A 15,661-nucleotide genomic window follows, 5' to 3' on the forward strand; every position below is an offset into this window, starting at 1 on the left:
AATTGCTTTTATGACATTTTCCAAAACATGAGAAAGATCCTATGTTGAAAGCATTTTCTTGCGCCAATGGCAATTTTTTGAAAAGTTAAGAACACCCTTTTCGGGCACTTGGTGTAAAGTTTTATTGAAAAAAAGCTCTTTTTTAGTGCGCGCTCCCCCTCAAAGTTCGTATAGTGTCGGTCGGCCGAAACAAATGTCTTAAACAGTACCAACGGGGGGCGCATTGGGTAGTGCGGAGGTCGAATCCTTGAGGAACGAAAGCATCCATCCATATTCCTTAATGTCCCAATTCAAATTCGAAATTTCCAATTAAATTCATATATAACTATTATACTGCGATTAATTAATGATTCAACCACGGAACAAACGTGATGTAATCTTTTGCTTTCAATTTAGCAAATCAACGAACTTTTCTTGAAAAATGCCTCGTTTTCTTCATATCAATAAACTTTGAATCTTATTAGTCCACAGGTAGAGTTGTAATCAATGTAGGATCCATATAATTAAACTGTCTATACCGTCAGTAGAAACTCGTATTTTGTAAGTACTGGAAACAGGGGTTAAAATTGGTTATGATTTATCCAATTAGTGAATTAGATAAACAGAAGAGAGAGAGAGAGAGAGAGAGAGTGGGAGATTAAGAGGGTTACAATTTAAAAAATCAAGTCTTAGAACAAATTCAGCTAAAACATTAAGTCTGAGTTGCTTGACAATCTGATTTGTCAATTGTTGATTTGTTACTTTAAAACGGAGAAAATTCGAAAACTTGACTTTTCCGAGGGCCAAAAGACTTTGTGTAAAAACATTCGGCGCAGCCGCTTATTCAGCAGAGCTTCCACAAAGCGTCCTTTTGTGCGGGTAGTTTTTGAGAAAAGTCAAAAAAATTGAAAAAACGGTCCTTTATCCTTTCCGAGGTTCAAAAATTTTCTTGCAAAAAAGATTGGACCTAGCCGTATATGCAGTGGACTTCCCCACAACCCATAGTTTTCGATTGAAACAAAAACGCACATTTGGCAAGGTAGTTTTTGTGAAATGTCAAAAAGTTTCAAAAAACGACAGAAAATTGCTAAAAAATTTGGACGTCACCGTTTAATTTCAAATGTATTTTAGCATGAACCGAAAAAAGCAAGTAAGAAAGGTAAGTCCCGCAAGTTTTGTGAAATTTTAAAACCACAAGTAGACAAATGCAAATCACATTTTATAAAAAAAATGTCTTTTTCTATCACGCCTTAAAAAATTCTTCAGGGACCCATTTAAATTTAAGAACGCATCTAAAAGTTCAAAATTTTTTCGAAGTTTTTTTAAATCTAAATTTTATTTAAGAAAATTCAGAAAATCTGAAAACATTTCACATTTAATCAGACATTATTTCAGGCAGGACTTGCAACCTAAACGTATGCTGGCAGCATTACACAATAGGAATGCTAACTTCAAAATTTTTTAAAATTTTTTTTTCAAATGTAAATTTTTTAAAATCTAAATGTAATGAAAACCGTCGTATCTCGGAAGCTATGAGGGTTTGAGCAGACATATTTGGAGGCAAGATTTACAATTTATGAGAATATCCAGACAGCACCCTTCTATAGGTTTGGGAATTTCAAATTATGGTGTTAGTAATTAAAATCTCAAAATTGAAAACATTTTTCAAAACTTTGAGACGATCTGTCAAAAAAATTGGCCTTGACCTAAATTAAATCTTTAATTGATACTTATCCAGAATTTCATTCAAAAACAATCTGGAATGTTTATGATTTTTGCTTAAACGTTGTCCCCAAAGCCTTTTATGACCATTGTCCCAATTAAAAATCGCTTTAACTTGGCGTTCATAGAACACTTGTCGCTGCGTTTAAATAATAGATAGGTTCGTAGGGAAGTTTTTGAATTTTAGGTGGGCCGTATCTTTTCTTGAAAAAAAGTTGGGCGTAGCAGCTAATGCAGGGGAGCTTCCCACCGCCCATCCTTTCGATTGGATTCAAAAACCGATCAAAAAATCGAAATCCTACTTTTATAGGGACCATAACTTTGATTTAAAAAAAGTGGTTCGGCAGCTAATGTAGAGGAATCTCCCAAAAGCTGTCCGAAAAATATCAAAAACGTCTAAAAAACTTTTAAAAAACTGATCCCATATTTTTTTCATAATACCTGTTTATAGTAAAAGACAAGGGGCGCAGCTAAGGCGGAGGCATCAATCTGATACATTTTGATTTTGGTGTACTGATGCTGGATGCAACAGATAATTTCAAAAAATGGTTTTCATCTATAATCTTAGTTGTTTCTCTAACAAAATAAGACTGAAATTTTCCGAGAATTTGGAAATTTCCTAAAATATAAATTTTAAAACATGTTACAGCGTAGCCGCCGCTTAGGACCAGTGGCTTCTCACAATCTGTTGCCTCGATTAATTCCTTGATATCAGATTCGTCCAAATCGTTTTCGAGAAGAGAGAGTCAAAAGTTTCAAAACGCTCATCAAATCAACAAAGCTTTTCCGAGGGCCAAAACTAAATTGTCACAAAATTTGGACGCCACCGTTTATTCTGTGCAGTTTTTCTCAATTATGTCTTTTGATTGAACACAAATTCTCAGATTGAGGAAGTTAATTTTTAAAAAAAATTCAAAGAGTTTCAAAAACAGTCAAATAATCCAAATTTCAAGCATTCGGTCCTTCAAGAATGAGGGACGCCACCCTTTCGATTGAAATCAAAATATCATATTTGGGAGGGTAGTTTTTGAGAGGTCCAAAAATCAAAATTTTGATTTTTCCGAGGGCCATAAAATTTGTACAAAAAAAATACGCATAACCACTTATACAGTAGAGCCAACACAACTGGTACTTTCGATTGAAATCAAAATTTCCTATTTGGGAAGGTAGCTTTTGAGAGATATCAAAAGTTTAAAAAAAACGGTCAAAACAAAAATTTTAATTTTTCCGAGGGCCATAACGTTTTAAGCGTTCCACAGCCCGAGCTATCGATTGAACCCAAAATATCAGATATGTGAGGGTATTTTTGGAGAAAATGAAAGAGAAAACAATGAGTCAAATATTACACAACAGATTTTCGAGAAAAACTAAAAATGTTGAGAAAAGTGAAAACTTCTTTGAGAAAAACTAAAAATGTTGAGAAATGTGAAAACTTCTTTCCAAAGCTTCTCGAAAAAATAAAATAAAAACCGAATCCCTATAATTTTTTCATAATACTTGTTTATATATTTTTCAAAAGTTTTTTTGCTACTGTGATAAAAGGATCTAACGAAAAACGAGAATTCTGTCACATTTGACAGTCATTGTAAAATATGCAAACCGGGCAATGGTTTTGGTCGAATGTTTTGTTCAAACTGTTTTGAAAGTTGATGTTTCTTATTCCGAAGATGGCGCTAAAAAATTTCTAACCAGTGTTTTCAATACTGGGACCACTTATTGAAAATTTTTTAACGTCCTTCGAATCAGGGCTAAAGGGGCTGCTCGCTCACCTCATTTGCTCGAAATTAAACCTATAATTTCAAACAGGTTTTTCTCGACACTGGGAAAGTTTTCTGAAACTATTTGATGTCATTCGAATCACGACTAGAAAGGCTTCAATTTGATATATCGCTGGACCCATGCCGATGATTATCAAAAATCTCAACAGCTCTTTGAATTATACATATCTTTTTTGATACAATTTTTAGCTGAAAAGTCCCAATTGAGAATTTGTTTTTTTTTGTTATACAAGAGCGTAAATTGCCTTCCAGCAGTTAACTTTTCCCAAAAACTACGCAAAATCTTCAAAATTAAAGAATGCTTTTCATGCAAAAGAGGCATCATTCAACTCTATTTTATTAAAATTCAACTAACAAACAGTTAGCCATAGGTAAATACATTTAACTTACGTCGAGAAAACAAACGACACGGTTAAGTGAAAAATGACGCAAACCTTCCACGCTTAAAAATATTATCAACAGACTTACACATTTCTTTCATGACACAATTTAGGAAACATTCATAGCATGTTCTGAACATAAGCTATTGGCATCAATCCAAGACATCGAGCCTAAACGATTTCCTTGACCAGAAAAATCAATTTCTCAAAATTGTTATTTTTATCAAATCACCAAGCCCGTAGCGTTGCAGTAATTATAAAAATATAATCAAGATACGTTTGAATCAAAATCATGTCGAGATTTAAACTTTTTTTGTGTTTTTTTTTAAAAATCAGATGCGTCTGCAGACAAATATAGTATGGTGCAGGGGCTTATTGAAACTCTTTCCAGCCAGCAGATGATAAGGCATATTGTCTCGTCTCTCCTCTACTTTCAGCTGAGTCTCTTTTTCCAATTGATTTAGAAAGTGCGGAAAACCGTAGAAGTTCTTTAGCTCATCTGTTTCCATAAGGTCTTCTCGAACCCCGAAAACGAAGAGAGCACCTAAAAAAAATTTTATTTCAAACTGTGAAAGATATCAAAAATAATTCGAAATAACGCTTGCTAATCACAGAGCGGAAACAGTCGCATCACTTGCGATAGAAAAATACAAATGTTCATGTTCTATATTTTCTTTCAAAAATTTGACTTTGCCCAAAACCATAGTTGTTCTCTACTAAAATAAATAAGAAGAGTGAAGATTTTTCTGAAATTGCAATCTTCCCATAAACATATTTTTTGTAAAAAGTCAAGGAGTCGCCATTCTGCAGTCAAAATTCTCCCAGCCAGCTCTTTCGATTGAAGCCTTCATTTCATATTTTAGGGTAGTTTCTTAGAAAATTCAAAAAGTTTCTGAAAAACAGTCGAAGTTCAAAAACCAGAATTTTCCGCGAATCATACATTTAAAAAAAAATTATTTGGGCGTAGCAGCTTATGGATAAGAGATTCATATAATCGGTAGTTTCGATTGAATGCAAAATCTGAAGATTTGGGAGGATACTTTTCGAAGGGCCATAACTTTCTGTGTTGAGAATTTGGACGTAGCCGCACATTCAGAACAGCTTTACACAAACCATTCGTTGGATTTAAAGTAAAATTTTACAAATGGAAATTGTTGAGTTGGTTCCACTGAACTAAAACTGTTGCAAAAAGTGAAAAAGAAAATCGAAAGCGTCAAAAAATATATAAAAAACCCTATCCAGTATATTTTCATAACACATGCTTTTGTCTAACAAACATTTTTTGGCCATCAAAACTAAACAAAAACACATAAGCTGAAAACTTGTAGTCGAAAAATAAATTGAAAAAAACAAGCAATTAAAAAAGACTTCTATGCTTAACAAAGTAGGCCGATAAAAAAGGGTACCAGGTAAAAAAAAGTCATTTTAAAAAATGGAAAATCAACCAACGGAAACTGGGCCGAAAAACCACGAACCCGAAAAAACTCAATGATGAATTAGTACTTTTGCGCTGGTTAATTCTAATTTCCAGAAATTAAATTCAATCTCCGCATAAAAATAATTTTTCAAGAAAATTTCTCGTTGATCTTCATATTGATTTGAATTGGCTATTTGATTTTAAATCCTAGTGTACAAATAAATAACGAATTTTTATATCGAAATAACTGCTGTTGTAACGCTTGAAAAAGTCATTACTTCACGAAACGTACTCCAGTTAAATACTACCTAGATGCGGTAGTTTCATTTGAATTTTCAAGACATGGAGCATGTCTTAAAATTTACATTACTATAAAATTGACTACTCTGTGAACAAAGTTATTTACGTGAAAAAAGTCTAGTACCCGATTGCAATACCATTGCTTATCGCAAGGGTAAATATGCAGTGCTATGAGAAATAAATTTACAAGCCAAACGATAGTTCGAAAATTTTTTTCAAGGATGTAAAAAACTTCTGACAGCATTCGAAGCCCGGGCGCTTTCCAATGAAGGTACAATTTGAATCTGATTTGATAATGAACCAAGCTATCAATTGATTTTGTTGAGCAATTGGTTAACCTGAAAAAATGTTCTATATTACGATTTGATAACACTTGCTAACCACAAGCGTTACAACAGCAATTATTTCGATATAAAATGCGTTATTTATTTGTACACGGGGCTTTAAAATCAAATAGTCAATTGAAAATCAATATGAAGATTAAGAAAAATTTATTTTTATGCGACGATTGAAATTTTTTATTTATGGAAATTTAAATTAACTAGCACAAAAATTACTAATTCATGGAGAGAGGCGAAGCTGCGCATCCCAAACACGAACGAGATAAGGACAGAAAAGCAGCTGTATAAAATGAAATTAACGAAAATATAAATGAACCTCGAATTAATAAAATTTTTTTACTACGTATCGGATTCGAGGTTTGAGGTCTCACACCCATCCCTCTAAGCCACGGACGATTAACGATCGTCAAAGACTAGCCAAAGTAAGGCAAAGAAGATGTTATGAAATCTCCAGTGCTAGATTGTTATTATAGCATAAGTTCCACCAAATGAGCACTTTTATTGGCGAGCTAGGATGGAAATATAAATAGAGTCACACTGATACACTACTCTCGCTACTTTTAAAAGCCAGAAGTTATTTTAAAAGCCAGAAATATTTCAAAACCAAACGCGTCGACCGACCTGGTCGCATCACCTTGAGCACATTAGGAATGCAGTGTGCTGTTACGTGACCGAGGGTGAAGGTACCAGCACATACTACGAGGTCGTAGCTGCATTCGTCCAAGGGCAGTGGTTCATTAAGACTGGCCTGTATGCAACGAGAATAAAGTCCCAGAGATTTGGCCTGAGCCAACATCTCCCGGCTCAAGTCCAAAGCGTCGATTCGTCTGAATTGGAAGGGGACAAGAGCTGTTGCTACCAATCCAGTTCCTGCTCCAATGTCCAAGACATCCACGCCATCGGTCGGCTTCGTTTTAACACTGGAAATATGTACCTCATTGAAATCATCAGTGGCCTAAGCAATTACAATCAATTAATATTTTTAATTGAATTTTTTTATAGATTACATGGAAAATCAGCCACATACATCGTCCTTTAATCATCGAGTAAATCCGATAATCGTTTTATATTTCAGAAATTAGGAATCTATTTTCAACGCAGAGGCGAAGTTGCACTTCGCATACACAAGCAAAAATATGACCGACAACGCTACTAGGAAAAACTGATTGAATAAAACTTTGAGCAAACAAAATTTCTTCGGTGACGCACGCCAATTATGAGTCTACATAACTGCTAACTGATGCAAGCTAATTATGATGCATTAGCAGTACCAGTCAATTTGAAAAGAAATTTACCAACTAACATGCCTCAGTTTATAGAGGACGCATTTTAATTAGGATACGAAGAAGTTCATCAAAAACATCCGACCCTGCCCAGGCTCGAACCCTCTTATTTTGCTGCAGGTCTCCTTCCCTACCTCTACGCTACAGAACTATGATACATTGAAGCTAAAGTGCTATTTGTAATGCAATAGTCTGTGTTAAAATCCTCAGCATTGGCTGTACTTAATAGCTGGATCAAAATGAACACATTTTGTCGCAACAATTGCATCGCAACAATATTTGGTACTTAGATTGGAAAAAAAAGAAAGTTCATACTATCACAGAAGCTATGCTTGTGCAAACAAAGTTCTATTAGTTTCATACGAACTCTATTAGTATCTCTCAGAATTGTACAAAAAAATCAATCCTTTAAGAGAGTTGAATTGCAGATAAAAGTTCTTTAAACAGAAAAACGCCCATGACGCAGAGGCTTAGCTGCACTTCAAACCATAAGAAAAAATTACAAAAGGCAATAAAAGGTTTAATCGCGAAAATAGGCTTTAAAGCGCTGTTGTTGTTGTTTGTAGCTGCAAAGGGAGGGGTCGTCCAAGTCGTGTCTCAATTATCGTTTCGTTTCAGTATTCCACAATCTAAGATTGCGCAAATTGATTAATCGTTTCGTATCGTACGCCAAACAGTAACTATGGTTCTCCCAGATTTTGCTGTGAGCGAGAAGGCCCCTTCTGACAGTAGCGTTGAGCCCGTTCTAGGGAGCAGTTTTTAATTAGTGCGAAGAGCTGAGAAAAACCTCAACCCTTTATCTTGGTAGGTTAAGCCTTTTTGCGACTGCAACGGGGTTGTCCCACAGGTCGTTAACTTGATCGTCAGGTCCTCGTACACATGTTAGCTTCGTGAAGCTTTGAATTACTAAAAAAATGGTTACAGGTTTCGAATCGCTAGCTTCCGAACAAAACTCTCAAAGTAACGTACAAGAGAATTGAGAAAAGTGTCATGAACAACTTCAGCTCCCATTTGGACCCTTACCCTGAGTTTCACCACCTGGCAGCGCCCCCAAGTGAAACAGAACAATGCGCTAAGAGCAACATCAGGGTGCTTAAGAATGAGTGACATCACACATCTGCACGACGAAACTAACATTATGACATCTGCGCAAGTTGTTACATCGGACAACACAACACCGATGATCCATTTCATTTCTGGGTACTCCCTACCTCCCTTACAATTGAGAGCTTGTAAGATAATCCCGAAGAAGCTGCCAAACATCTGCAGCGTAACACATAGACTTCCAGAAAAGGTTTTTTCCTCGGTTCTCTCTACTAACTGAAAACTCTCCGCTTGAATCAGGCACGGAGTTTCAGTCATCTCTCCGCACCCCGAATAACCAGTCCTCTAGAATGGACATGTTTTAATAACATAAAAGCCTTCCTCTTGAGTGTACCATACAGAGAAGTTGTCGACACCAGCAAGAAGACGCTATCACTGGTACAGGTGGTTCGGTTTCTACGCCAGGTTTTCCCCTTAGAAATCCTGGAGATAAAGCAGTGAATAATTGTACGAGATAAAAAAAACAATTATTAACGCATATTCTCTATCTCTCAAACATAAGCGATCTATCCAATTCAATCAGAAATTCAAAGCAGAGATCGATGTAGCTAGAACAACAACAACAACAACAGTTGTGCACTTATTTGAGCAAATTAGGTTGGAAAAAATAACTTGTATTATAACACAAGTGCTTGTTTATGCAGATCAGACAAAACGCGTAGTTTCTGATTGTAAAAATTCATCCAATTATGAAAATGACAGAAATACGTTTTCCTCAAGAAACTTATATTTTGTAGAAAGCTGATCGCTGGGAATTTTTTGGGAAAATAAATGACAAATCAGAAAGATTTCAACCTGGCTAATTAGACAATCGACTTCACTGTAGTAATAATCTTGCACCACCTTTGCCAGCGATAAGTGTCCGACATATTTAACATCTTCCTCGATGTCCTTTTCAAATGACTCCGCCCATCTGTCGTATACACTGCGCAGCTCACTCTCCTCAGTACGCAGTCCCACGTGCCCTAGACTTTCTGCACGACCACCAGTGATCTTAGAATCTCCACTGTTTATCCCGTCATCTGTTTTAATACTCATGACAACAGAGTAGCACAAGCTACTTTCAATTCAATATAACTTCACCGGTTTGCCGTTCAATTTAATAATTTTTCGATCTACAACCACGGCCATTAGACACGAACTATTGGCAAACTTTCTGAAAAAAGTTGCAACTGATCAAAAACATGTAAAATGCCGAAACATTTTTACGAAAAAATGTCGAAACAATTTTACGGAACTATCCTTTTTCTTACTTTGAATCCTTCGAGTTGTTCGTTAGCGCGGTCTAAGAGGTTACGGTACCGTTTTTGAGTCTAAAAAAAAGAAATTGCGCCGTGGTTGTATCAGTACAAATACAAGAACTACTGAAGAGATAAATATTATCGTTGCAACTCTCTCACTTTAGCACTAGCTTATAAAACTAAATCGGTAGATTAAAACCATCAGTTCAAGCTCAAAGCATCAATATTGAAAGTTCATATCTTTATCTTATTTCAACTGTGCATTATATATATTTAGCACACTGTCTAATTAAAACCAATTGACTTTCATCTGAAGTAATAATTGGTTCATACCGATGTGAATAATCTCTGAAGTCATGATCTTTAATCTCTTGATACTAAAAATGGGAAACTAATTCATTCAATTAAATCTTGTTTCAACTTGTTTGTAAGCTAAATAAATCTATTTATGGATTAAAGCAGTCAGGAAGAAATTGGTACTATACCTTACAGATGTTCCTTAAGTCAATAGATTTTACAGCGTCAAAAAGTGATCCCTGTCTTTTCATGAGAATTTCAAAAGATGTTTTGGAATACGTATGCATTTGGGTGGATGATATAATTTACGCTTGCAATGATGCTAACAAGTTTATATCATTTGAACAACAAATATCTAGTCAATTCAAAATCAGCGAAACAGCAAAACTTTATTGGTTTTTGGGGATGAAATTCAACTTTTGTGGGGATGGGTTAGAAATTTCTCAGGAAGCGTATATTGACAAGCTACTGTCAAAATTTGGTTTGATTGAGTGTAAACCAGTGTCTACACCTGCAGCTGATGGTTTAAAACTTTGTAAACGGCTACCAAATGAGGTGAAATTAGCAAACGACAAAGATTATAGAGGACTTATCGGCAGTCTAAGTTACTTGTCAATTACTACAAGGCCTGATATTTCATTCATCGCTCATTGCTTGAGTAGATATGTGAACGACCCTACTGAAGTACACTGGATTGCTGCAAAACGAGTTCTACGATATTTGAAAGGAACTAGATCGTATAAACTTATCTACAGACGATGTACTGCTACGCCAATCTTGTATGGCTATTCTGATTCTGATTGGGGAGGTGACAGTGACACTAGACGCAGTACTAGTGGATATTGCTTTTTCCTGTTTGAAAACAGCGGTGCAATATCGTGGGCTAGCAAACTCCAAACTACTGTTGCAAAATCTACAGCTGAATCAGAGGCTACAGCTCTTTCGTTAGCCTGTAATGAAGGATTATTCCTGTTGAATTTACTGATCGAAATCAAACTCGATTTAATTGATTTCAAAATGTTTGTGGACAACCAAGCATGTATTTCTCTTGTGAAAAACGACGTTAACAAGGGAGTCGTAAAACATTTTGCTATTCATCTACATTTCATCAGGGACTTAATTCAAAAGAAACAGTTGGATTTGAACTATATTGGGACTGACAATATGGTGGCTGATATTCTCACTAAGAATTTGGGCAAGACAAAGTGCAAACGTTTTGGGCTTCAGATGTTCGCCAATTGAGTGGGGGTTTCAACTGTGCATTATATATATTTAGCACACTGTCTAATTAAAACCAATTGACTTTCATCTGAAGTAATAATTGGTTCATACCGATGTGAATAATCTCTGAAGTCATGATCTTTAATCTCTTGATACTAAAAATGGGAAACTAATTCATTCAATTAAATCTTTCGCTGCTATTTCAATTTATGGACCCTAAGATCTTATGAACGTACGCTACTAAACAGATCAACCCAATATTCACTATATGGAGCTAATACCTATTATACAAATAAACCAGCAGTAAAATGCTTTTATACAATAATCCGAAAACGAATTTGTTGCTACTTGCAAATTTTTCCAAATACAAATTTCCGACAACATTTTGGAATTTTTTCATGTACCCGGAAGAAAAACTGAACTTACTAAACTTGCCCAGAGATGTAAACCTAATAAGTGCCCTACCCTGATTACCGTTCCCTTCATTATTGACTAGCATCATTTCTGAACCACTATATCGCATAAAGGCAAACAAAACAGAAAACAATAGCAGCGAAAAGTTAAGGCCAAAATCAAGGATTTGAATTTCTAAATTCTACACTCGCCACTAATTTCATCACTAAAATTTTCGCGCTGAGCGGAAAACCTGCTGGGGGTTGGTTTAGAAATAACCATCCCCGGTAATGAAGAAGCCATTTCTCTAATGAAGACCAAGAATCAGGTCTATCGTTGAACTTAAAACTCTACGGCACCCTTTCTAACTGCTATTGGTGGACTGAGCTTCTATCCAAACACCAAAATCTGAAAAACTTCAAAACCTCCTCGAATGTGGGTCACCCATAAACAAGCGTGAAATCATCCTGTGGCACGATATTATTAGCAGCTCTATCAACGGTCACGTAAGCAACAAAAGTTCAAAAGCCAAATTCGCGCAAAGTATTGAGAAATCTAACACAGTTATTAAACAACTTAAAACTGACACAAACGATCATAGAAAAACAAGCTCAAAACTTTCATCGAATCATTGAGTTCTATAAAAAGTGGCAAAGTGGTAAAAAAAAAATCAATCCACCCTGTCAAATCAAAACCAACTCGGCATACGAGTACGTGGTATTACGGAAGAAACGGGAAGTCCAGACGAGCAAATGCCCTCTAACATATTCGCCGTAAAAAAACTTCTAAAATTTTTGAGAATCAAATATAAACGTCTAAGCAAAGTCCAACGCCTAGGAAAAATCAAAAACGACATTGGAGGGTCTCGTGCCCTCCTAATTAATCTTGAATGTTCATTGAGTAACAATCTTGCCCTGAAATCTGCCTTTCGTTTGAAATATTCTCAACATGTGGTGTTTCTAGGTCGCGAACAATTCCCCTTCGATACCAAAATAGAAATTGATTGCTTAAGAAAAGGGTGATTTCTGATGGATAATCAGGAATTCGAAACTTAAAACTGGCATCAAAAGAAGACGATAATTAGGTTGAATGTGTCGATAAGTCATCAGTTGCTGCAACCGAAAGTGAGACTGATGCCAAACGACTCTAAATTGTCACTATCTTGTCTTTGAATGTCAGAAGCATACTTCTTCTCAAAAGAAGAACGAAACAGGAAAAACTTTATCAAAATCCAACTACGACTTTGTTTGCTTAACTGAAACGTGGCTAACATCGGATATTCCCGATTCTGCTCTCACATCAGATATTCCCCCAGATTTTAAAATTTTTCGCAGTGACAGAAAAACAAGTTGTTTCAAAACTAAACACGGTGGTGTACTAGAAGCAGTGAGAAATGATGTTAAACAGGATCAAAGTGAATTTACGCGTGAAGAAAATAAAACTGCTGTTAAAATTTATACCAAGCCGAAGCCTCCATTAGTATGTACAGTTGACAATCCTCCAGGAGAGTTCACTATAAAAGGAAGTTTGGAGATTTCAATACGTTTTTTGAAGACCTCTGCAAACTTACCGCTGAAGAAAGTTATCAACAAGTTGTAACCGCAGACGATATTAAATTTTCGAAAACCAAATGGAGTCAAATGAGCTCGAGCGTTGATTACAAAAATGATATTACAAATTTTCAAAAACCTTAATTTGAGCAATGCTGCAAGCACATAACTTGATGTGATCTTAACCAATGACCCAGATCCAATAATCGAAGGTAAAATCGACAAAAAAACGCTTTAAAGATTACTCCATTGATAATAAGCCATTCTAAGGGTTTACGAGTACGCTGAAGTGTAGCTGCTCGAAACTCGAAACCAACCATTACTCGACTCGGAAAACTCATCGAGTATTTTCCTTAGTACTTGAACTCGCCCTTCAAACACTCGAATGTAAAAAACATCAATCGGTATCTCTTCTCGTGACTCTTAGGGTATTTTTTATGCTGAATTTTTCGGAGATCACGACGAAAGCACTTTTAACATGAAAATTAAATTAGAGAAACGCATCACACAAAGTATTTATAACATAGAGTGACTGTTCATGTGTAGAAACAGGTTTCGCTCGTGGGTTTTCGGCGACATACGGGTCTGCAAGTGATTCCTACTCAGTCGCCCGAAGGTCAAAAATCGGAAAAAATACTCGTCACCTTTAAATACTCGAACTCGGAAAGTCGAAGTTAGGAATATAATACTCAAACTCGAAATAGCAATTACTCGAACTCTGCCCGAGTACTCGGTACTCGACTCGTAAACTTTGGCCATGCTCCGATCTTTAACCATACTAAGTTTAAGAAGCTGCGCCCCCCGTCAGTACAAGAGAAGTGTGATTGAATGAACTGTTCACCGGGTTTTCCGCAGTACGTCAACATGGGAAGAATATGATAAGGCTATGAAAATCAGCCGTGAGCAGTGGTTAGATAACCAATATCCGGAAAGTTGGTCGTCGCGGGTTGCATCCCATGCCCTTGAAAAGATCATCAGGGAGGGCAAAAACAAGAAGAACATGACTGAGAAAAAGAAGCCCTGTGATTATAGCAGTGATTCACCACCCATCTTGATGGTCCAATATAAGGGTAATCACAGTCAGACATTAGAAAAAAAAGTGCGCGATATCACCAATGCGCAGATAAAATTCACGACGAGGAAAATGAAAACTTGTATGCCCTATCTATAATCCTCCTTTTCCAGTGAACTAAAATCAAAAGTGGTGTACAGTCTTGAATGTTGTGGGTGCAAATTCATCTATGTTGGCCAGACGATCCGACATCTCACCACAAGGATCGAGGAACACCGAAAAGAGGATACCCCAGTTGGACATCATATAAGGCAGTGTGGTAGTGAAAGTGGTAAGTCGGAAATTAAATGGGAAATAATCGACCAGTTGTCGAGCAGCACCAAATTATTTACATTAGAGGCGCTGCTCATTGGGAAAGAGAGACCGGCAATTAACATGCGCGACGAGTTTAGAAGTAGGGAGCTGACACTAAGGCTATAGTTCCAGAATCAAAAAATTTTGGCTAAAACAAGGAAAAAATTTCGAAATAACTTACATGCTAACATAAAAATAAGCGACAAAACGAAATTGTAAAAAAAAATATGAAAACTCTCAGAAATTTGTGACAAAAAATGTAAAATTGTTACATAATAGTTGTTACATAAATTCAGTAATATTTGTAAAGTTTCGATTAGTTGAAATTCTAAAAATTTGAAACAATGATGTACATGACACTTTTTGTGATCTTTGATCATTTTGTACAGCTAGCTTAGAATTTTTAAAACCTGAAGGTGCCTGAAAATGTTCCAAAACGTTCGTTTGCATTTACAATTTTAACGCATTCTCAAAATAGCAGTAACGTTGGAGGCGAGCAAAAAACAGATAGTCTTTCCCAGACAAACCAAATTTGCGTATAAGAAAACAGACTGGGATTATGTGATTGAAGCAAATATTGACAAACCCTTCAATTCCTACTGTTATAGTTTTGTTAATCATCTAGTCAATCATAGATAAAATTGGATAAAAAATATCAAAACTAACGTTCCGAAGGTAACAAAACATCGACCTTCCTAGCCACATTTGGCATCAAATACTACTTTTTTCCTAAATGAAAAAACTCGAAAGCGAAAAACGACAGTGGCTTCGGCCAAATGTATAAAGATCACTCAAAATCAAGTGCCTCGAAAAAAAAACAAATAAACAACTCGACGAAGATTTAAGTGGTTTTGAAGCAGATGTGCTCAAAAATTGACGTTTCAGTAGCATACAAAGGCATCTGGAATCAATAAAAAAAACTCTCTCCATCCCTCATACAGTTCAACAAGAAGGAAACAACTGGGAAACTGACCAAGAAAAGCCTGAATTTTTCAAAAGTTTTTTCTACAATGTTCTCAATATTAAAAATCCTCATCCTATCAATTCACGGCAATATCTATTCAGCAGGATAACAATAACCAAAAAGAAAGTGAAAACAGTTCTCGGCAGTTTACAATTAAATAAAATGGGTTGCGTTGTAAACTTATTCTTAATTTTTGTTGCAAAACGCTTTGCAAGTCAATATTACTATTTTTTAGAATAATCGTAAACAAAGACAGTACCCCAATTTTTGAAAAATAAGTCAGGTCTCTCCGATTTTCGAAAAAGTTAGTAAAGCTGATGTTGGT

At 35.8% G+C, this 15,661-nt stretch overlaps 1 protein-coding gene across 3 annotated transcripts; it reads right to left on the reverse strand.

Moving 5' to 3' along the window:
* Window positions 1-4,094: 4,094 nt before the first annotated feature.
* On the reverse strand, window positions 4,095-13,053 carry LOC134844215 (uncharacterized). 3 transcript variants are annotated; one of them, XM_063860807.1, is made up of 4 exons: window positions 9,670-13,053; window positions 9,100-9,419; window positions 6,539-6,872; window positions 4,095-4,403 (listed from the first exon to the last, which is right to left on the reverse strand). In XM_063860807.1, the coding sequence occupies exons 2-4, from the start codon at window positions 9,340-9,342 to the stop codon at window positions 4,192-4,194; spliced, it is 789 nt and encodes a 262-aa protein (XP_063716877.1). In that variant the 5' UTR covers window positions 9,343-9,419; window positions 9,670-13,053; the 3' UTR covers window positions 4,095-4,191. The 3 variants fall into 3 exon arrangements, with proteins under 3 accessions (XP_063716877.1, XP_063716885.1, XP_063716870.1); XM_063860815.1 differs by having other exon boundaries at window positions 9,661-13,053; XM_063860800.1 differs by having other exon boundaries at window positions 9,655-13,052.
* Window positions 13,054-15,661: the final 2,608 nt, after the last annotated feature.

This window comes from Symsagittifera roscoffensis, chromosome 1, assembly GCF_963678635.1.
Source record: "Symsagittifera roscoffensis chromosome 1, txSymRosc1.1, whole genome shotgun sequence".
NCBI lineage: Eukaryota > Metazoa > Xenacoelomorpha > Acoela > Convolutidae > Symsagittifera > Symsagittifera roscoffensis.